Source organism: Leptodactylus fuscus, chromosome 3, assembly GCF_031893055.1.
Source record: "Leptodactylus fuscus isolate aLepFus1 chromosome 3, aLepFus1.hap2, whole genome shotgun sequence".
Lineage (NCBI taxonomy): Eukaryota > Metazoa > Chordata > Amphibia > Anura > Leptodactylidae > Leptodactylus > Leptodactylus fuscus.
The window spans coordinates 110,730,948-110,754,575 of NC_134267.1; the positions used below are offsets into that span (position 1 = coordinate 110,730,948).

A 23,628-nucleotide genomic window follows, 5' to 3' on the forward strand; every position below is an offset into this window, starting at 1 on the left:
ATACCAAGAACATCATGATAGCCCTTACAGATTCAGAGTGATCTGCTGTTAAAAGCACTGTCGGGAATTGAGATCTGCATTGGGATCTCAATGCAGAATAGTGTTTTCAACTATGAATCTCTCCGGATCTGTAAGGGCTATCATGATGATCCTATTATCATTTTAAAGATGAGATTATCTTCATAGACTTAAACAATCCCGAGATATCAGCATTAGTAGTAAGGACATATTAGATACGTCCTCGGCTAGAAAAGTGCTTCCTTGGGAGGACGTATAAATATGTGGGCGGCAGGGAAAGGATTAAAACTATATCTGAGGGTAAATAATAATAATATATAAAATGTGTTTTTTATTTGACTTTATTTATATTTCTAATCTAGGGTAAGATCTCTAAAGCTGTTGCTACATTTTGTACAGAGAATGAGTAGTTCAGCTCCAAGCATGTAAACATTACAAGGATAGTGGATAACTTCTTTAGTAACAGCTTTGGACAGATGTGAAGGATTGCACATCCAAGGGAAGACACCTACACCATCAATGCGCTATACATTGCAAAAAAAATTGTAAAGTAATAAACGTGCAGATGTACTGGTTGTCGTTCCTTAGATTATTTTTGGTGGGTACTGACCACTGCATACTGGGAACACACCACAAGATCTGCCGTTTGCAAATACTCTGACCTAGTAGTTGTTAGGATTGGGTCCCGCAGGTTGCTCTCACAGCGCACTGCGCCACCTGCGGGTAAGTCCAAGCCCAGCTTTCGCCCTACTGAGCATGCTCAGACCTATTGGAGCCGCTCACAAACTAAGTGCCATTTCTCCCCTATTGAGCATGAGTGGTGAATTAATCACCACTGCCCCTATTGGGCAGGGACTTCCCTTTAAATAGTGTGAGCCGGCGCTCACACTTCACTTCAAAGTCCACGGAGTTTTGCTAATGACAGTAGTTTCAGGGATAGGCTCCAGTATTCAAGCGGGTTGCCAGACCCGGGTAGGCCTCTGTTTGGGGTTTCTCTGCTTCTATCTGGGTGCTGTTAGTTAGGACCTGTAAACCCTGAACTGTGAGCTCTACACCAGGTCTAGGAGCAATAGACATTGTTCCAGCCTGTGGAGTTGCAGCAGGTATGGTCTCTGAGATAGCCTATGTGTACTGTCAAACTTCATTCATGGCTCCTTGTTGTGTGCAGGAGCATGCAAACTCCCCTAGTAACTCCTAAGCTGTGTGCAGGAGTATGTTCTACCTTCCGTTGTGGCTTCTAGCTGTTGCAGAAGCGCTCCTAGCTGTGTGCAGGAGCACCCCTAGCTGTTGCAGGGGCATGTGTGTTTGCTGACCTTGGGTGAGTGTTAACCCTTGGCAGCCTTGTGTTAGTTTCACTTGTACTGGTGCACCTGGCCAGTGAGCTTAACTGGCAGGGTTTAGTTGCACCCTGTTCACATTGAGTATCGCACCACACCACTGTCACTGCAGTTATTCACATTGAGTACTGCGCCGTACCTCGGCCAGTGTGTGTTGCACCCTGTTCACATTTAGTTCAGACACACAGCCGCCCATATGGGCCTGTGGACCTTGCTGCAGTGTCTTGCAGCCGAGAGGTTCTGTTGTTCAAAAAAATAAATAAATATATATATATATATATATATATATATATATATATACACAGAACCGTAGCAGTAGTCGAAGTTGGCCATTGTCAAAGTTCCTTGAATACTCAACATGACGTAATAACAATTAACTTACTATATCCCTGCACATGTCATTGTAACAATACTGCTATTTACTTCTCCACTGTATAATAATAATAATAATAATAATAATAATGCAAACATGGAGAAAGCATTTAAACGACATAATCATTTTGCCCCTAGTTGCATTCAAGCCCGTGGTCCACGTACTGCAAAGCAGTAGTTCTAACTACATAGTCACCGTGCTGCCATTGAACTATCTAAACTCTCAATTCAATTTATTATGGATATAAAACGTGGTAATACAGTTCCTATAGGTCCTGTTATGGATATATTGCTATCTGGATTTCTATTGATAAAGCATTGAAGCTGTTAAATATACTTCACATAATAAATATGTTGTTATTGATAGTTCCCAAAGTTTGTGTGTGGAAAATGATATTGTGCTCCACAGCAGTGACCTTACACATCCTCTATTAAATATAGATAAAGATTATTCTTTTGCTTTTAATTAAATATGCCATTCAAGTTTAGTGATTTTTCATTCCAAACTTTCAGATTGCAAAGAGAAAATATAAATAGGTCAGGGAGTTATATTGGCTAGATTAAATGCCAGGGCTTGACACAAGATTTGTGGCTTGGTAGAAATCCTGAAAATTATAAGCCATAGATCAGAGGACCCTTCAGAAGTGACATGTTGCTTTGTTGATTTTTAGGACATTTGACAGCTATGAGTGATTGGTAATGGTTCTTATTTAAATTAAAGCAATTTCGCAATACTTAATGTGTTTTTTTTCAGTATGTGATATGTTTTGTACTTTTCAGGCAGAATTTATATTAAATAAATCAGAAAAGTTTCACATAGGTAAAATTTTAATAAATGTTATATAAATTGTGCCCAAATTCCCTTCCAGGTAGATTGTTCCGCATCAGGATTACTTGTTTATCAATTTGCTTTTCAGATCATGGCTCCTCTTGTGGTTTCTAGAATATAATGATAGTATTGCTAAGTTGCTTATAACCCAGGCAATAATTTGATTGAAAAATGTTGATTTGTAAATATTTTCCAAAAGAGGATTCTCAGCTAACTACTTTATATAAATCTATGCATTTAGGAAGATGTTCAATACACTCTTTAGGCCTTTTCTAGATAGTTGTAATGTGGGTATATTTTATGGTATGTAGGTATCTTTGCTAGTTCATGGGTGGGATGGAATTTGAGGCCATCTAAAGGAGACCTAAAAGAAGTTTTTCCACTGATGACATATATGGCATATTCATGGATAGTCTATGGCAGGGGTGCTCACACATTTTTAGCATGTCAGCTACTTTATAAACTGACCAAGGCAAAAGATATACTACCCACTTCTTGTGGGCGGGGCCGGGGCGGGCCTGTGAGTGGGGCAGGCGTGTCTGTGGGTGGGGCCGGGCATGTGGGCGGGTCGGGCGGAGCGTGAGAGCAGGAGACAGTGGCGTTCTGTGGCCGCCCAGGGATCCCCGGTGTCTGCTTGTTCACAGCGCACGCTGAAAGTTATCTCTGGACACTGGCAGGCTGGGGCTGCGGCAGCCCCGCCTGCCAGTGTCCGGAGATGACTCTCAGCCTGCGCTGTGAACAAGCAGCACCCTGGCTCCCTCCATCCATAAAAACGGGGAGCGCGTCATCCCCCGGAGCTGCTCCTACCCGGCCTGCAAGTGTCCGGAGTGCTTGTTCACAGCGCAGGCTGAGAGTCGACTCTCAGACTGCACTGTGAACATGCAGACACTGGGGATCCCTGGCTACATCCCGCGATCGACCCATACGTCCTTTGCGATCGACCGGTAGATCGCGATCGACGTATTGGGCACCCCTGGTCTATGGGCTATAACTCCCATGGGCTAAGTTCGTGAGTGCATGAAAATGTACTGCTAAATTGTTCAATCATCTTTGGCTCTGAGCAGTACAGAGTAGCGCAGGATTCTGTCATAGATTTTATTGATGAGAAAATGTTTTAAATTGCTTTGTAAATTAGTAACAGAATCTTTGAGCACAAATACTATGGAAATAAAACTTGATCAATGTGTAAGAGATTGCAACATATGTTATTAAAGAAATCTGTTTCCTTCTATAAGTATTAGAATACTCTCCTCTTTATCTTCATTCAGACTGTTTATATAGAACCAGTCTTCATATTCACCTCACACATGGAAATCTATAAGGAGAAAAGAGGAGGGTGTTGATTGATTTATTGCCGTTTTCTGTGAAATGTTAGGCTGAATTCACACAGTTTTTTTGGTCAGGAATTTGGACAAGAATCTGCCTAAAAATCAACCTCCAAAAAAAGCCTCCCAATAGAGTTCTATTGGGAGGCTTTTTCTGGAGGCTGATTTTGAGGCGGATTCCTGACCAAAAAATTCCATGTGAGCTTTATAGTCTTATCTGGAAAGATAGCAGTGTCAAAAGATATCCCTCACTCACAGTGTAGCACTCGTCCCATATGAGCTAATAGTTGGATAACTTAGCCTATCTGAAAATGGACAAGATTTATCACAGTGGCTGATGTTGAATATGGGGTATCTTTAGACTGACTAAGTCAACTTAGTCTAAGTTTTTACCACTATTTATTTGGCTTACTTTAACACTATAAAGTGGAATCCCTTAACATGTGAGCCTATTTTGGAAACTACAATCCCGAAGGAATTTATCCAGGAGTACAGTGAACATTTTTAACCTCCAAGTGGTGCATTAATTTATTTTCCAGAAATGAATAGGCAGCCCATCCTGTATTCAGTTTGTCCCCTGGGCAGTGTGATTTGATCCTCCAACTGCCCAGGGGGACTACCTAAATGCAGGATGGTTGTGTTTAGTGATGATGCAGCAGTACTCAGTAATAGAAGAAAACTCCCCTCTTCTCCAAGATCCTCATTTGAATAAAGAATAAAAGTGCTTTTTCTATGCATCCCAGGAACTCTGAAACATAGCTGACACTGAAGTAGCAGATATTTCAATTTTCATATTATATGATTCACTGCACGTTTGTTTTTGGAAACCATATCTTGACTCAAAACTTCTCATTATACTCCTTGGTAAATTCTATAAGGGGTGTAGTTTCCAAAATAGGGTAACTTTTTGGGGTTTTCATTGTCCTAGTACTTTTGGGTCTCTGCAATTGCAACATGATAGCCAAAAACTATTTCAAACAAAATGTTCAAAAACGGGCCCTATTCACTTGCGGATTCTGGCTGGGCCGGGATTGGTAAGTGACACCGCAGGCCCCACAAAGGCTATCATTATACTCGGGGGACTTTGCAGACCCCCGAGTATAATGATTGGCGGACTGGGAGAGGTAAGGGAACATAAAAAAAACTTACTTACCTCTCCACGATCCTGCCAGGCCTCCGTCCTACTTGTCTGACGTCACATGAACCCGGCCTGCTTCCCGGGTCGTGTGACGTCCGACGTAATAGAAGAGGGCCGACAGCGATCAAGACTGCGTAGGAGCCGGGGGACAGGTAAGTAACAGTAATTTTTTATGTTTTTATTCCCCTGGGTCTCCAATTATACTCTGGGGTCTGAAAAGAACTGCCTTCCTGCCAGGAGAATCAGTGTATCTGCAGCTTTCTGAAAACGCCTGTTCTTTTATCTCTCTATGTAAACACAATGATAACAACAGAAGACTCTGCATAAGTAAGTCTCATTAAGGCCCCTGGTGCCTTCGTTAAGGCTGACTGCCGCAGTTTTGGGGAGAATCACTGGTCCCTAGAACGAGATCCAGGGCCATTGATACATTGCTATGACAGCCAACAGCGTAGTGAAGGCTCCCAGGCTTGTATTGGCATTTCTTCTATTTTAGGCTGCTCTATGCATGGCATACGCTATGGCATTTTCCAATGCATTATCATTGTAATGCATTAAATTAGTGATCAGACACCTTGGGGTTCAAGATGGCTATGGGGTCTATTAAATGCAGTATAAAAATAAAAAAAAATAAAAAAATATTTGAATCACCCCACCTTTCCCTAAAACACATATAAAAGTTAAAAAAAAAAAAATACTATGAAAAACATATACATTAGGTATCCCAATACAGCTTGATCCTTAGTGGAAAAAAATCAAAAGAGCCAAGGTGCCATTTTCTCACTGTTTCGCCTCAACGTTTTGGTTTTTTCCAATTCCACTCCATTCTGAATTTTTTTCAGCTTCACAGTGCATTGTATGGAATATTAAATGGTTCCATTATGAAGAAAAAATTGTCCCTCAAACAAGCCCTGATATGTGGTTTGTAGGGCGGAAAGTCAAAAAGGCAAAAAAATGTCAGGAAGGAGCTAAGAATAGGTAAGTATAAAACATTGTAAAACTGGATTTCACCTCTAATGCTCAATGTTCGAGTGAAAATGCAAAATTCTGCCACGTATAACTTTTATTTGTCTCCTGAACTCAATATAACTTTAGTATATGTTTTTTTTTTTATAGGTTGTTCTTTCTTTATCATCTGGGCAAGTCTTTATCGATGTGCATTGGATATTATGATATGGAATGCCACTTTTCTGGCCCTCAATTTTATGCATTTTGTTTACCTCGTATATAAGAAAAGACCTGTGAGTACTATTTAGATGCAGTTATTGTTATTTATTCATGGTATGTCATGCTAAATTAAACAATTAAATATTGTTAATGTATTCTGTTTTTTGGATTTAGAGTAAAACAACAAACAATCACAAACTACAATAAAGGGGGCATAAGAGTGTCAGTTGGTTTTCCCCTACCAAAAACTACATATCCAATAACATTTGGGTAAAATCTCTAGAGAAAATGAGTTCTATGATTTATATTTTTATAAAGTGGAGGCACTGCTGCAGCCCGGTCATTAAAGCAGACTGAAATATATTATAGACTATTGGTTTCAGGCCAGGAAACCATGTTGCGAGAACAAAGTCTTTTTTGTTGCAGCATTAATGCTGTGGCAAAAAAAAATCCCTGTTATACAGTATCTTCAAAGTGGATGAGATCCTGACTGATCCCATCAACACATTGAAAATTATCTGCAGCGGAAATTCTGCGATTTCAAAAACGCTTGCCTTTTTGAAAATCGCAGTATGTCGATAATACCTACGACAGAGGAAAAAACAAGGGAAAAGTCTGTGGACTTTCTGTGTAAAACACTGTGGGAAAAAAAAACTGTGTGTTTCCACCGCATTTTTTCCGCATTTTTTTTTTCTGCGTTTCGCTACATGGGGCCTTAGTCTTAAAGTACCTCCCCGCTGTCATTCCAAATGAGCAACTCCCAGAGCTGCTCTTCTGTCATATGAATGCCTGATGATCCTAACAGCTGCCATGTTATACTACATTTTCCCTACAACAAGGTACCAGGAGGAGGCCCAGTTTAAGACACAGAGAAAGTGCACAATAGAGAAGGGCAACCAGCAGAGTTCAGAATTCATATGAAACTACACGATTAAAATATATAGTATACGAATCAAAATTTTTGATTTGGTGAAAACGTGGGTATTTTAGTTATTTTAATATTGGACAGTTCACACTATGTACCGTTCTATATTACTTTGACATTTGTCCTCTAAAAAAGCAGCAGATTACATAAATATTTAATGCTGCATTTTTTTCCCAATGCAAGTAACATGCAGTTTCACTTCAGTGTCCTTGCTGTCAACCCCTTATGTCAAAGTAGAATTACAGAAAGTCCCAGTGGTGGGTAATGAACATTTCTATCTGCACTCTACTTTTAAGGTCTATTTAAAGAGGATCCGTCAGCTCTCCTGATATGTAGGCGTTTATGTTTTAGTAAATAATTGTATTTCTTATAACCCAGTTATTCCTCCTAGACATTTATCGATAAATGTTAACTATGTGTTACCACTTGTGATGTTCTCCTACATAGTCTCATACTATTCCAACATAGATGAAAGGTGGCTCTACAAAATATTGATATAGGGGGGCTGAATACTTTTACATGTCACACTTTTCAGATTTTTATTTCATTAAAATTTTGAAAACCATGTATCATTTTCCTTCCACTTCACAATTATCTGCTACTTTCTGTTGGTCTAGCACTTCAAATCTCAATAAAATACATTTAAGTATGTAGTTGTGAGGTGACAAGATGTATGAAAGTTCAAGGGGTGTGAATACCTGGTATGTAAGGCACTGTATATTCGTCCGACAGACTCCTTATTTCCTACAGGAACAAAAGTTTGGACTTGTTGCCTGATCTTTTTTTCTCTCTACATTTGCAGCTTTTTTTATACCCCCTAAGAAATGACATCCAGAAATGTTAGGGCTGTCCTGAGACAATTCCTTTAATTTAAATGATTTAACTTTAAAATCACTCTGTGTATCATGTAGGTTTTTAACTATATGAGTTTCTGAATTTCATGCCATATGTGTTTATTTACTTCCATAAAACGTCTGATTTTCACAAATTATTTAAAGGCAGAAGAAAAATGGTGCAGACGTGTAGTTTATATTTACTTCCTTTTGTTTTATACAATCCAAGTCCAATATGTATCCAGGGAATTGTGATAAGAGTAGCCACAGGCAATTGTACCGCATATTAGCATTTCCCCTTATAAATGGCAGGCATGTATAAGTGTTTGCTTACCTGTAGTTTGCTCTTATGACATATCTTAAGTTATATTGTGGTTTGTCTACATCCTGCTTAAAACTTTGACACAGCCCTTGTATCAGCAAATATTCCTTATTGCTTTCAGTACTGTTGCGTCAACTTCAGGAACTTAATAATGGATATTTTGATGTGTCATACAAATATGTTTTTTCTTTGCTTCCTAGATAAAAATAGAAAAAGAGCTCAAAGGCATCTACCATAAGATGTTTGAACCTCTTCATGTGCCTCCTGAGCTATTTAAGAGACTTACTGGACAATTTTGTAATATTCAGACATTACAAAAGGGACAGACATATGCAGTAGAAGACAAGACTTCTGTTGATGACCGTTTAAGTATACTTCTGAGAGGGAAGTAAGTCATTTATATGAGTGAAGTTTATTTTGCTGATTGACATCTGAGTAGATTGTTGTGCTTTTTTCCTTGACTATAATATTGTTGACCTGTACTCAGGATAAGCCATCAATATCAGATAGGAGGGAGTGTGCGTCCAAGCACCTCCACCAGTCAGCTGGAGCACTGTATCCCTATTCATTCTTTACCAGGCACAGCACTGTACATTAGTTTGTGCCTCATACTGCAGCTCACTCCCATTCACTGTTTGAGACACGCAGGCACAGACATCAAAAAATGTATAGAACTGTGTCTACTTTGTAGGGTATACACCACCACGGCCACTTTAGTCAGTTTATTGGATTAGGTGCTGAGGTTTGGACCCCCACCTATCTGACAAATCACTTCGCTAAACCATTTTATTTTGAGAACATTTGCTGTCTCTGATGGATGAATTTTTATGTATTCCAACTTCAGGCACTTCAATCTTTAAGATTATATCGCAGAGATTTGTTCCTTGATGTAAATATAATCTATTGCGCTACATAAACATGTATAAAGTTGCATAAACGTATTGCAGAGCAACATGGCCTTGTTGATTTAGTTTAAGTTCAAGCTTGTGAACAGTCCTAATACAGCTGCAGGAGCAGGGAACCAGCTTTTATTAACAACGGACATATCAGAGAGGAGGCAGGGACAGTTTATTACTCTCTCTGCCCTCCTGATCACTGTATGCACAATGCTCATTGAGCGCTGTGTATACAGCTATTGAAAACAACATGATACAGATTCTGTCCTATCCGGCCTTCATTTGATCCGCCGGGGGTCAGGAACTGCAGGAGCTGCTGGGTTCTAGAGGATCCAGGTCAGCCCTGCAGTGTATACCTGGAGTCTGTATTTCCCCTGTAACTAGATCTAAGTAACTGGATCTGACACTTAAAACAATGACTGTCAATGTGGTTTTCCTGGTCACACAGTGTATTTGATACTTAATGACCAATCCACAGGATCTGATTAGTGGGGGTCCAACATCTGGACGTTGCACTGGTCAGCTGCTCTGACTGTGTCTTAAAAGCAGCTCTTCTGCAATGTCAAAACTACTGAGAGTCCCAGAAAGTAAATTTAATAGAGTTGTGGCCCCCTTTTGTGGCTATAACAGCCACCACACTTCTGGGATAGACTTCCAGAACCTTTGGGAGAATATTTGTGGGAATGTGTGCCTATTCAGCCACAAGAACATGTATAATGTTAGGCCCTGTTCCCACGGAGTAACGCGATGCTCATTCTGACACGTAAATACGTGTCAAAGTGAGGCACTTCAAAACAGTTTCAATGTGTAGCGCGCGTAAGACGGCTTACGTGTCAGAATGAGCGGTGCGTTACTCCGTGGGAACGGGGCCTTAGAGATGAAGGTCTGGCTTTTAAATAGCGTTCCTATTAATTCCAAAGGTATACAATGGGTTTGGGGTCAAGTTTGTATGCCATACTGAACTCACTTTGTGTGAATGAATACCTTAGAAATCCAGAATGAACACTAAATTCTGTTTTGTTTTTATTAATGTATTATCAGGATGAAAGTTTCCTATAGAGGCCATTTTCTCCATAATATTTATCCCAATGCTTATATTGATTCTCCTGAATTCAGATCAACAGAGATGGACAGGGGTGAAAAATTTCAGGTACACACGTTTGTTTATATTTTCTCTCTATCTGATTTCTGTCTATATTATCTCTTCTATATATGTATACCCCACTGCTACATTTATTTTTCTAACAGAACAGCAGCATAAGTTACAGAGAACTTTTTCTCCTAACGTATATATGATAAAGCTATGTAAATAGGTGTCTTATGGTTTCATACAGAGCAATGATATTATATTACACACCACATGCGCACACCTCAGTTGGATCACTAGTGACAACATTCTTATGATATCTTTACAGGTATTGAAAGAAGACCTGTAACCAAGAATGACATACCTCATTTCATTGCTGCTGCCCCCTATCAGCTTTTCGTTCCAAAAATGTGACTCCCCAATAGGTTATATATAAATTAGCTCTTGTTCTCCAAGTGGGTGGCAACCTTTTATTTTTTGCATGTATTATGGCAGAAGACACTAAGTAGACTGATTTATAGTTTTATTGGAAGAGAATACTTGCAGTCATTCATATGTCCTTAAGAGTCCAGTGGCTGGTTCTGCTTAGTGACAGACAGCTATCTCTGTATACACACATGGAAAGGCTGTTGGTCACTAGTAGAGCTGCTCACTGGGCTAAGCCCAGAATGAGCGGAGATTTTGATCAATGAATAACAGGGTTATTAGGATAATAGGCTGGGTACCGTACTTTTGTTTTGTTCTGCATGCATTTTAAAAAAAACAACAACATGTTTAAAGGGATTCTACCATTAAAATGGTATTTTTTCTGACTAACACGTAGGAATAGCCATAACAAAGGCTATTCTTCTCCTACCTTTAGATGTCTTCTCTGCGCCACCATTCGGTAGAAATCTCAGTTTTCTTCGGTATGCATATGAGTTCTCTCACAGCACTGGGGACGGTCCCCAGCGCTCAAACAGCACTGAGGGCGTCCCCAATGCTGCGAGAGAAGTGTCCAGCGTCGCTTCCATCTTCTTCAGGAACAGCCTCTCTCCGCGTCTTCTTCCGGCGCTCTGTTCAAACTCCTACGCATACTCAGTCAGTTCTGCCATCGGGCCTCAGGCAGAGCCAACTGCACATGCGTGCAGCCATTTTTTTGTGGCCGCTTACGCTCAGGGACCACCTCCACTGCTGCGAGAGAACTCATTTGCATACTGAAGAAAACCAGGATTTCTACCGAATGGCGGTGCGGAGAAGATATCTAAAGGTAGGAGAAGAATAGCCTTTCTTAAGGCTATTCCTACGTGTTAGTGAGAAAAAAATACCATTTTATTAATAGAATCCCTTTAATATTTATTATAAAGGGGTTTGAATAATGAAACTGATTACACACAAAAAGTAGAATCTTATGATATTCGTGCTTGGGAATTTCAGGAAATAAAATGTGCATATATTTGGCAGTTAATACAGTCAAATTCACAGGTGTATTCTTAAATTTATATAGCATCCAAAATGTTACATGTGATGATGGAGCACTCCAGTACCAAATGATTTCAATATGTATCAAAAATAGGAGCAAGCCCATGAAAGAAACCTAGAATATTTTGAAAGCTTTTCTTTTTTTACTTTTATGAAAAATCATAAATCCATGTTAGAATTATTTTTTATTTAACCACTTTTTTACTGTTTTCTTTTTATTCTTAGGTTACAATAACTGCAGATGATAACTGTGTGTTCCTATGCTGGTCTCGGGAAAGGCTAACATATTTCTTGGAGTCTGAACCTTTCTTGTATGAAATATTTAAGTATTTAATTGGTAAAGACATTACAAATAAGTTGTATTCCTTAAATGACCCAACATTAATTGACAAGGTAAGACCTCTATTCATGTTTATGTGTACACATAATTGATATTAGAATATTTGCATTTGTTTATAATGCAGTTTATAGCATGTTAAAAGCATTTTCAAAGAAAAGACATTTCTCAACTATTTTCAATATAGGTGCAAAATGTATGATGGATGGACTTTCAAAGTCTATGTTACTGACAGGGACAGCCTATTTATTTACAAACCTTGCATACTTTGACTAAAGCAGTGTGCTCAAGGATCTTGTTAGAGGGATCATTGGGGGTCCCAGCAGTGGGGGCTCCATCGATCATACATTTTTTAACTCAGATTATTAAAGTGTAGAAAACAGCACACATGCGTATATCAACGAGATTCAGCATAGTGAGACACGTGTCTGCAAAATACAAGCATACATTAACAAATTGTACATTGTTGTACAAATTGTACACAGCAGTTTCTCATAGCAATCTATAACTGTAAGTGAATTGATAGAAGAGCAATTCAGCAATTCCACAGTGGCTGATGGTGAACCCTGGGAGGAAGGGAACGACAAGACAGTGGGTTCTAAGCTGAACTGGTTCCCTATCCCTGCCTACTTGCCTCACTGCCCTAGGCTTCAGAGGACAACTGGGCAGCAGTCCTTTCTTATGATATAGATGATAACGCAGACAAGACAAACACCAACAAATGGGTGGTCAGCTAGCCAAGGGGTCAGAACCAGTCGAGCAGCGCAGTACAGAATTAAAATCCAAGAGAGTAGTCACAAGAAAAGCCAAAGGTCAGAAATGTAACTACAAACAGTAATAGTATAGAGCCAGCATGCACAGAAAAGCAAATATCAAGCTCCAAGATGAGGGTGGGAAAACAATATATAGGAAGAAAGAACCTGCCACAGACTTGATTGGAAGGAAAGTAAGGCTGAGATTAACCATTTGATGAGCAGAGGGAAACAAAGGTGTAAGAGATGGGTGTTGTGGAAAATCAATTACAAAAATGAGGGAATAGAACAGTGTTCAGGGTACAACAGGAGCTAAAGCAAGGAATCATACGCGGACACACCTCCCACACCGTAGCATGTGGCCAGAGGATGTCCAAACGGGCAAGGATTTTACAATAACATTATTTTTAGTCTCTTCTTTGTGGTACATTTTGGAGGTCGAGGGTCCATTCATTGCAGGATAATAGTTTTCTGAGGTATGAATAATTTCTGGTGTAATGGATCCAGTTCTCATTGTCAAAAAAATAGTAGTCAAACCTCTGTTTTACAGAGACCTGAGTGTTATACCACCTCGTGTTGGTAACATGCTTCCAGAAGTCCTGAACATATGGGCATAAGTAAGTCATGTGCTAGAAGTTTGCTGAGGAATATGCACATCGGTGGCATTGAGGTGTCGGTATTTGTCCCAGTTTGGGAAGATGTAAGGGTGTGAGATAACTTTGGTGAATAATGTTTAATTGAATGAGTTTCTTGTTTATTACCCGGGAGACATATTGGTAGAACTCCAATGATAGTCTTCATTTGCCCAGTAGTGATAATGAATATTTGGTTTGATCAAGTGGGAAGATCAAATCCCCTGGACCTTGAGAAAAGATAATACTGATCAATAGATAGGAAGATATCATAGTGTTAGAAGGGGGAAATTGTGACTGTATTGCTTGTCTTAGTTTTAGATCCTTTAATAAGCTTGGCAAAACAGATGATAGGTCTCCTGGAGCTGGGTAAAAGAAGAGAGGGTGCCATTGGATGAGACGTCTTTCAGGGTGTGGCTTCTTCTCTGCGTCCAATACGTTGAGCAGATAAGACAGAGGAGATCTTCAAGCCCTTGTTTATTCCAAAAGGGGAGTTTTGTCAGGGATGTCCATATAGGAAGTACAGGCACATCTCAATAAATTAGAATATCATCAAAGTTTTTTTTTTTTAGTAATTCAATTAAAAAACTGAAACGCATATATTATATTGAGTCATTACAAACAGAGTGAAACTTTTTAAGTGTTTATTTATATTAATGTTGATGATTATGGCTTACAGCCAAGGAAAACCCCAAAGTCCAACACAATCCAAATGATGGAGATATAGGGCGGAAAATATGCTGTATTACAGAAAACGTTTGCTTGCACCACGATTTTAGTTATGTTGATATTTTATGTTTTTTATACTATCTAGCTGTCACTGAATTATAAGATATAGTTAACACAACAATGATATGTTTACAAGCTACCTGATTCTGTCTATGGCAGTTTTATCTGCACTAGTCTCCTAGCTTTGGAATGTTCCTTGGTGTTAAGCCCAGTGTATTATATCTGCATAAAATAATCATGTGGGGATGAAACAAAAGAAGCATTTAGACTTCATTTATGGGTTAAATTAGCTTCCTGTGCAAACTGAATTCTGCCTGCATAGTAATAATGGTCTTTACTCATGGGATCATCAACACTTACTGTAAGCGGTGTATAGAACAATGAGTCTGATGTAGTCTGAACTAGTAGCTACTGTTTGAGCAAATGCATATAATAATTATAATGCAAATGTAAAATTTGCTGCCAAACTCTATTACATGGTCCCCAATGTATTGCTTTTGCAAACTGCTTTGCCAATAATATTGTATATGTAACAAATGTTGCATTTTCTCGTACCGGATATATACTCACTAATGTACTTAAAGGCGTTATCTTGCCTCAAAATGATTTTTCATACTGATGACCTATCCACAGGCTAGGTCATCAGTATGTGATATTGGGGTCTGATCAGTTGTTCCAGCAGCCCCCTGGCTCTGAAAGTTACAGTAGTGGAAGGGAAGTGGAAGGCTGCTAGCATGCTTATTAGATCAATAGGCGTTTCGAAGCCGCTTCCGGAGAAACACGTGTCGGGGATGTAATTATTGGTTCCTCTGGTGGTGCACAGTGGTCTCCTTTATCTTCTCCTTGGTGGTTAATTCAGGTCAGAGATGTCGGTGGGTATGTACTGATACTTACATGTGTCCCTATACTCACTACCTGTCTATATTTATTATCATGTATATAGCTGGTCTCACATGTATTAATATTCTGATTACATATATGTTTAACCACCATTACTGAATTCATATTTGGCACCTCCTGTATGTGACATTGAGATTGTGAGGGGATCTTCTGTGCACCTTTAGTGGGAGGGTTTGCGGTATTAGCCCGCTATATTGGCGGACCTTCCTTTGTTTGTCTCTTTGTTTTTGTATGTTTTTTATTTTTTTAATATTTAATAAATATATATTTTTATCTTTTATTATATTTGGTCTCATAGTGTTCTCCTTTTTGGTTAGGTCTTTGTATTGGTTTTGAGACTTATCTGCTTGATTTAGCATTTATTGTTTGGTTTCTATAACTCCATAGCTCTGTATTATACCAGTGGTATTCATAATACTGGGTAGATGAATAATATTGCAGTATAATGTGTTTTTCCTGTTTTAGTTCTGTACATTTCAATCATGGCATAAATAATATGGTTTACTCATTCAGAAGCACACATCCGACTTTTCGTAAATAAGGCATACACAAGATCTAAACGACGGAAAACATTTCCTGTCTTCCTTTAGGTGGCAAAGAAAACTGACCGTCAACCCAGTCTCTGCTCCCAGTTGTCTGTCATGCAAATGAGAAACAGCATGGCCAGCACAAGTGACAGTGAGGATGGTTTGCATAACTTTCTACGAGGAACATCAACGGCTTCTTCCTTACGTAAGTCCCCCAGTGGAAAAAAAACTCCATGCTTACATCTGTATTCAAGTTTGCAAACAGATAGACGTTTAATGAACTCTGAATAGATAACACAATGAATACTGCTTTCTGATCCATGAACAATAAAAGACATACAAAATATAATCTTATCAATAGCTTATACAGTATAACATTTAGTTTGTGCTATTGTGCCAAATTTCTATTTGAGACTATAGAGGGGATTTCTGAATCAATTTTTAATACGTTTTCTGGCATCAAAAGGTTGCAACTTTTTGTGATTTCAAGCCATACTTGCCTCTTTTTAAGCAAGCGCTTAGGGGATGTTCACACTACCATCAGTATCCGACAGGTAGTGTCCGCTCCTAGTGTCCATTCAAAATCTCGCACGGACATTAGGAGCAGACACTAGCTGTGTCCGTGACACCTGTCATTCATTTAAATGGTGATCGGGTGCGTTCTTTTGCACTCCGTGTCCTTCCTTCACTGTCTGCATGTAAAAATGTCCGACTTTTCAAGCGGACTGAAAAAACCTACATGTCGGGTTTTTCTTTCCGCTTGAAAAGTCGGACATCTTTACAAGCGGACAGTGAAGGAAGGGCACGGAGTGCAAAAGAACGCACCCGAGACACTAGATGCGGACACTACCTGTCGGACACTGACGGTAGTGTGAACGCTCCCTTAGGCCCCTTACACACTACTGTGTACGGGCCCCGGTCGTGATTGACTAAGAGCCGTGCAAAACCTGCCACAAAACCTGCCCTGAGTTTTGCAGTCCAGACTGTTACCCACGGAACTGTGTAATACGGTCATGTGTGCGTGGGCCGACAGAAATGAATGGGTCATTGTGGTATCTGGGAAAAACCTGAATAGCACACTGTCGTGTGCAAGGGGCTTAAAATGAGTGGCACGAGCTTAGCATATTTTCTATATTTTTTCTACAATTTGTCCCAGATTTGAATTTATTGCGCATTTATAGAAAAAAAAGATGCACTAAATTTGTTAATAGACATGAACTTGATAAATTTGACACATTTTAATCCAGAGTATTTTAGAATAAGACCAGCATTTTATATGCATCATTAGTAAATCCCATACGTAAACAGTGTTCATGCTAGTTAAGTACTTTTCACTTGAATAATACTTGTCTGCAATAACAGACAATAATAATAATAAACTTAATTTATATAGCGCCAATGTATTCCTTAGCATGTTACAAATCAAAGGACACATAAACAGACAGTATGAGACATTACATTGTGACAAAAAAATAAACATATCAAACAATAGGAGGAAGGCCCTGCTCGTAAGAGCTTACATTCTATGAGCAGTGTTTTTGGAGGAAAAATGCAGACCTTTTTTCTAATCTCACGCATCTTTTTTAAAGTATACATCCAGTTCTAAACAATTTTGCATAAATGGATCTTATTAAAAAAATAGAGCTCCATAGAGCTCTGTGTGTGAGGCTACCTAGAAGGAGAGAAAACTCCAGTAGCACTGTCTTAAAATGTGTGCAAAGCCTCCAAGCACAGACCAAGTCCAGTGGAAATTCATACATATATAATAAGAAAGCACTTGAAGAATTTGAATAGGTAATATTATATTTTCTTGGTTAGCAGAATCCCATCATGCCGCTGACTCCTTCCCGTGGTCTTCAACAGCATACACAATTAAAATCACAAGATATACATTATCTAAGGGGCCACATGGTGCCTCAGTGGTTAGCGCTGCAGCCTTGCAGCGCTGGGGTCCTGGTGTTCAAATCCCGCGAAGGGCAAAAAACCATCTGCAAGGAGTTTGTATGTTCTCCCCATGTTTGCATGGATTTCCATCCCATATTCCAAAGACATACTGATAGGGAAAAAATGTACATTGTAAGCTCTATGTGAGGCTCACAATCTACATTAAAGAAAAAAAAAAGATATACATTATCTTTGATAATGTATTGCGCCAGAATTAGTTATTAGCACTCTTTTCTATCTAAGCCACAAGGTCTAGGGATTGTGGGAAGGTGCTAGGGACAAGACAGAATTCTTCTAACTACGAACATTTAAACCAAGAGTCAGGTAATATCTGTAAAGTGAGTATATATATCCATAAAAGCACAACTCCTTTAAAGGGGTTTTCCAGTTTCTAATAAAGATGACCTATCCTTAGAATAGGTCATCAATATTAGATCTGCAAGAGTTTGACATCCGGGAACCCACGGGAGATCAGCTGCTCCATGGCTCTTGCAATATTGTATGTAGTAAGTCTTTGGGTACAGCACTGTCCCATAGACTTCAAGGGGGCATTTAAACACTACTGTAAGCTGTGCTGTCCAATAACAGTTGATCTGTTGATCCCAGGTGTCAGATCCTCACAGATCTAATGTTGATGACCTGTCTTAAGCATAGGCCATCAATATAAGAAAGTGGTAAACTGCCTTAAAGTTGTACATCATTCACCCTTAACCAAATAGATTAGTTTCAGTCAAAATGAGATATGTTCCAATAGTTCAGTTTCCTCTTCTTCTTTGTCTGACTCTAAGGACTATTATTATGCATCACTGAAATTGCAACATCAAGAAGAAAAAGTTTTTGATCTATGCAAATCATGGGATGAATAGGCATGTTAATTCTATGCAAATAATAAGAAAATAGAAACAAAATATTTAAAGGGGTTCTTCCATCTCAAGGATCCTATCTATACTACTAGCTTATGTGGATTTAAGACTTTTCCTAAATACATTGCTTCATCAAAACTGCTTTTCTTGGCCACCATCTGAGATTATTCACTTCATTGTTTACACTGTGTTTCCCTAGCCACAGACCTGGGGATGATCTTATCTCTCCACCCAGGACAAGTGACGTAGCTCTCTGCTCTCAGGGAGGGGAGGGGGAGCTGAGTGCTTGGTACTTGTATTTCTGAGCTCTTTATCTCTCCAATCAGGACAGGTGAGGTAGCTCCCTGATCTCAGGAGGGAAGGGGAACTGAGTGCTCGGTGCTTGTATTTTTGAGCTGTTTATGTCTGGCTCGTCCAGTTATCAGTTGGCTTGAATTTTGCTGATAAGAGCTTTGACAGGAAGTCCATTAAACAGAGACCTAAATGTGGGTATATTGCAAGCTGACTCATGGTCCTGTAGCATGAAAGTTTGGGATTCTCATCACCTAACAAATCCAGCTCTGCTACACCAGCTTCATATTGTGCATCTTCCAGTGATACTGTGCTAATGTATTTACAACCAATCCCTTGTTACTGACTGCAATCATGTACTGCTATGAAGAGAGCTAGCAGAGCTGGCTTTGTGAGATAGCAAGTGAAACCACACCCACCAATTTAATCTGGCTTTTATGCTTGTCTGAAATTAGACAGTTTGGAGTTGGTTGAAAAATTGATCATTTGCAGAAATTTGCGACAACTGCTGCTTCCTTGATTTGCATAACTTTAGGGCTTCACCTCCTTGATGTTGCAACTTGAGATTTTTTGTTCAACCCGTTTTAAGGCAAATAAAATAATTGCAAAAATGGCAATCACAAATAGAAAAAAAAGTTATATATGCACATTTGAATCACAAACATTTATATACCTTTCTGGTCGACCCAAAATGATTCCAAAATTATCTGCATTAATTTAACCTTCTCCCCTTTTTAATGGCCAATTTGTTTTCGTGTCTGCATACCAACCCATTCACCTGTCCCTGGCTCTATATGAAGTTTAGACCTTTGTGTAGTTAAGGGTTTCATTTGAGTGCTCCAATGTGTACAAAGCCAAGCAAAACTTCTGACTATACTGTGGTAAAAATATATCACTTCATGTGGTTTATAAAAGTGCCTTCTTCTTTATCGATCACTCATTTATAATTTACTTTGCCATCATGTTTTAAATCTTCATATCAGTTGTTTTCTTTTTGTCGACAGGTGTGCTATACTGTAACTACTGTAATGCCAAGACTAATGTGTACCAAGTGTTTGCTGACTAAAGAATACTAACCATCTGCTTTTACATTAAGGAAATAACCATCAAGAGTTCTATATTTCTTATGGAGTTGGTCGTGTGTCGCATGGTGTTTTCTGTTGATAACTTCATTAAAAAATACAAGGACTACTCACAAGGTACTAATGGGTACTTTTAGAATATTGTTTATGAGGCTTTTAAAAGGAGTCTGTCAGCCATAAATGTGTTAGAAACATAATCCCAGTATCTTGTAGAGGTGATTTTGGAACAGTATTTTCATCTAAATTTCCCTTTTCATTAGTATGCTAATAAGCAGAAAGAGCTTTGGGGGCATGTCTTAGTTTGCCTGGGCTTTGGTCTCAGCTCTAAATTTCCTGACAAAACACTTTCCCATCTTTTGCATATGAATAAGACAGCAATTTAGGGGATCCAAAGCTGAAAAGCACATTAGGAAAAATGTATATCACCTCTACAAGTTACCATGATTAGGTTTATAACCAGTTTGCTGGTGACAGACCTTTAAGCAATGCAGTTACCGTACAAGTCCATTAATACAAGAGTACATATCTTTTCTGTTAAGTCCTATTGAAAGTATTAAGACAAAGTAATTAAATAGGTTGTCCTGTCCTTTACAATTGATGGACTGTCCTTAGGATAGACAATTAAGGAACTATACCAACAGTTTTTGACACCTGAATACTGCTGACAGCTTTATCTATGATCAGTAGTGGTCACCCATGTTGCATAAGTGAGAAATCCAATTTTTAGTCCCCGTTGCACAAGTGTGCAGTAGTTAATCCTTTCATGTGCTAAAAACTGGTCTTTCTGTACTGAATGCACCCCAATCCCTCCCCTCTGCTGTCAGTGACTGCGTAGTCTTCTGAATGGACTTGACTCAGCCATGACTCAGGAGAGGGGCCTGCAGCCATTCAGTGCAGAGAGTTCAGAGCACTGTATATGAAAGGACTGCCTCCTAGGCACTTAAAATCACAACATTGCAAGGATTAAAAAATTGGATTTCTCTGTCATGCAATCTACAGCTCTTATAATTACCTACCGTATTTTGCGGACTATAAGGCGGACTGGACTATAAGGCGCATTACCCATGAGCGCATTATAGTCCTGTCTAGGTTCATATATAAGGAGCACCAGACTATAAGGCACAGTGCTGTCCGATGCGCCTTATATGTGATTGAAAGCGGCGGCACTCAGACTTTGCCGGCGGCCGCTTAACCCCCTACGTGCCAACCGCTTCTATTCATTTCAATGGCACGCTTCCATTGAAATGAATGGAAGCGCTCGGCACGCGAGGAGTTAAGCGGCGGCCGCCGGCAAAGTCTGCGTGCCGCTTCCATACATTGCAATGGGAGCGTGCTATTCGAATAGTATTCGCTCATCTCTAACTTCAATTGTAAGAAGTTAGAGATGAGCGTGCCGCCGCTTCCATCCATATATAAGGCGCACCGGACTATAAGGCGCACTTTTGATTTCTGAGGAAATCGTAAGATTTTATGTGCGCCTTATAGTCCAGAAAATACGGTATATACTTCTGGCAGTAGTGTTGAGGGGTCAGAACTGCTGATAGACTGCATTTAAAGTATTTGCCCACAAATACAACTTATCCACAGGATACTTGTGCACCCATGGATTGCATAGAGTTGCATATTAATTTCCATGAGAACGCTAACGATAGCAGATAGATTTAATATTAGATTGGTGGGGGTTCAACTTTTGGCACCAATGACCTCTTCATGGTTTACCAGGCACAGCTCCGTACTATTAGCAGCAGCTATGTCTGGAATAGCAGGTCAGTCCCATTCTCGCATGGAGTCAAACCCCCATCAATGAAATATTGATTATTATATTTATTCTAAAGATAACTAATGAGTTATTAACTAACTACTTACAAAAGAGTTATTACTTGTTTTCAGCATCATTATGTATTGCTTAACAAAAAAGACTGATTGTAACTAAATGGCCCTTATTACTAGTGGTTATGACTAAACACTGGTGTAAACATGGTGCATCTTGGCACTTGTAGTTTTGGCTAAAAATTTTGACATGCTAGGCTAAATGGGTTAAATGCACCATGATGCTCCAAAAAATTCAGCAAAATAGAGTGGAAAAATTCTGGAATAAAGTAAAACAACTACAATGTGGTTATAAATGCAGACTAGTCTAAAGATACGCCAGATTTATCATCCAGTGTCAGTCACAGTGATTGGAATATCTGGCATATTTTTAGACTGCCTGTCTTAGTTGACGCTGTAACTATTAGTAAATCTGGGCCACAGTATATCACCTTACACGTTAAAACTTTTATAATGGATTTTTTCCATTTGCAGTTGTGTTTTAGCAGATTGCTAAATATTTTTTTTCACTCATTTTCTAACTTTTTTATCTTATTGATCCATAACTGTCACCATTGCACTGCCTTTTAGAGTGAAAGGAATAGACCTATTACCTTACTGCATGTATTGTATATGCTTTTGAATAACTTGAATATGCTTTTTGCATATAATGTACAAAAAATGTCAGCACATATTGTGTTTGCCATGTTAATCATTGACATTATATACTAGTCCCAAATCTTCCGTTTAGGCTAAGGCCCCACATTGCGGAAATGCAGCTTTTTTGTTGCAGATCTTGTTGCGTTTTTTTGAACCAAAGCTAATAATGACTACAAAAGGAATGGACGATCTTATACTTTTACCTTCTGCTCAATCCACTCCTGGCTTTGGCTCAAAAAACCGCAACAAATTCTGCAACAAAAAAAGCTGCTTTTCCGCAATGTGGGGCTTTATCCGTAATAGGCATGTTTGATTTATCATCGTGCAAATATTACTTAAAGTGATTTTCCAACCCCAAATGCTTTTTTATACTAACCTGCACAGATGAGCTGATTTGACCATCTTGGAAGCTACAGAAGTGGACGGAGAGTGGAAGAAGTCTGCTCCTATTCAAGTAATGGTAGCAGAACTGCCATCCCATCCCTTGTATAGCAATGGCTTCAGGGAATTATTGCTTGAATAGGAACAGGGCTGCTTAGGTATCTGCAGTATCTGAACATAATAGTCTGATCCTGTAGATAACGGTTCTGCAGCTTTTTTTTTTCTAGAGCTGTGTGTTGTGCCATTCGCCTATTACTCCTACTAGAAATATATAAGTATATTGTCAACTGTTATTAGACGGGATCCCTTCACATTCTCACTTTGTCCAATAAGTGCTGACAGTTCTGGATTATTTAGTGAAACAAACCTTTCACAAGGCGAATGGTAACACCTAGTCAGCAATTTAATCATAAATTTCCTGGGCATATCACAGAGTAACAGCACAATTCAGAGTAATGAAGAAAGGTGATCCAGAATTGATTTTTAATTAGAAATGCAGGAATTTACTAAAACAGACAATTAGGTCAGGTGATAGATCCTCTCTAAACAGAAAATTAGATAAATAGCTGACACAACTGTATTCCAGAGAAAGCAAAGTACTGTGTCGCAACACCCACAGATAACACATTGCTCAAAAAACTGTCAAAAATTATGTAATTGCTTAACAGAAACAACACTGCGCAACAAGAGAGACTCCTCTATGATATTAATGACCTAGCCTTAGTATAGATCATCTATATGAGATTGGTATGGACACATCTAATAAAATGAACTACAGCATGACCTAAGGATGAACCATCAATATTATAGTCCTGGAAATCTTAGGCTGAAACCCCGCGTTGCAGAAACACAGCTTTTTTTGTTGCAGATTTTGTTGCGTTTTTTTGAGCCAAAGCCAGGAGTGGATTGAGCTGAAGTGAGAAGTATAAGAACTTCCTGTATATTTCCCATTCCTTTTGTAGCCATTCTTGTCTTTGGATGGAATCGGAAATATATAGGAAGTTCTTATCCTTC

General features: G+C 39.1%; 1 protein-coding gene across 2 annotated transcripts in view; it reads left to right on the plus strand.

Annotated features, from left to right (window-relative positions):
* Positions 1-23,628, plus strand: part of POPDC1 (popeye domain cAMP effector 1) — a 66,516-nt gene that overhangs the window by 34,736 nt on the left and 8,152 nt on the right. Inside the window, exons 3-8 of one of the 2 annotated variants that reach the window (XM_075268164.1) lie at positions 6,133-6,257; positions 8,464-8,651; positions 10,201-10,309; positions 11,933-12,100; positions 15,648-15,789; positions 19,779-19,881. In XM_075268164.1, the coding sequence (XP_075124265.1) occupies positions 6,133-6,257; positions 8,464-8,651; positions 10,201-10,309; positions 11,933-12,100; positions 15,648-15,789; positions 19,779-19,846 (800 nt within the window). In that variant the 3' untranslated portion in view covers positions 19,847-19,881. The remainder of the gene's footprint in view (positions 1-6,132; positions 6,258-8,463; positions 8,652-10,200; positions 10,310-11,932; positions 12,101-15,647; positions 15,790-19,778; positions 19,882-23,628) is intronic. The other variant, XM_075268163.1, reaches the window with a different exon arrangement.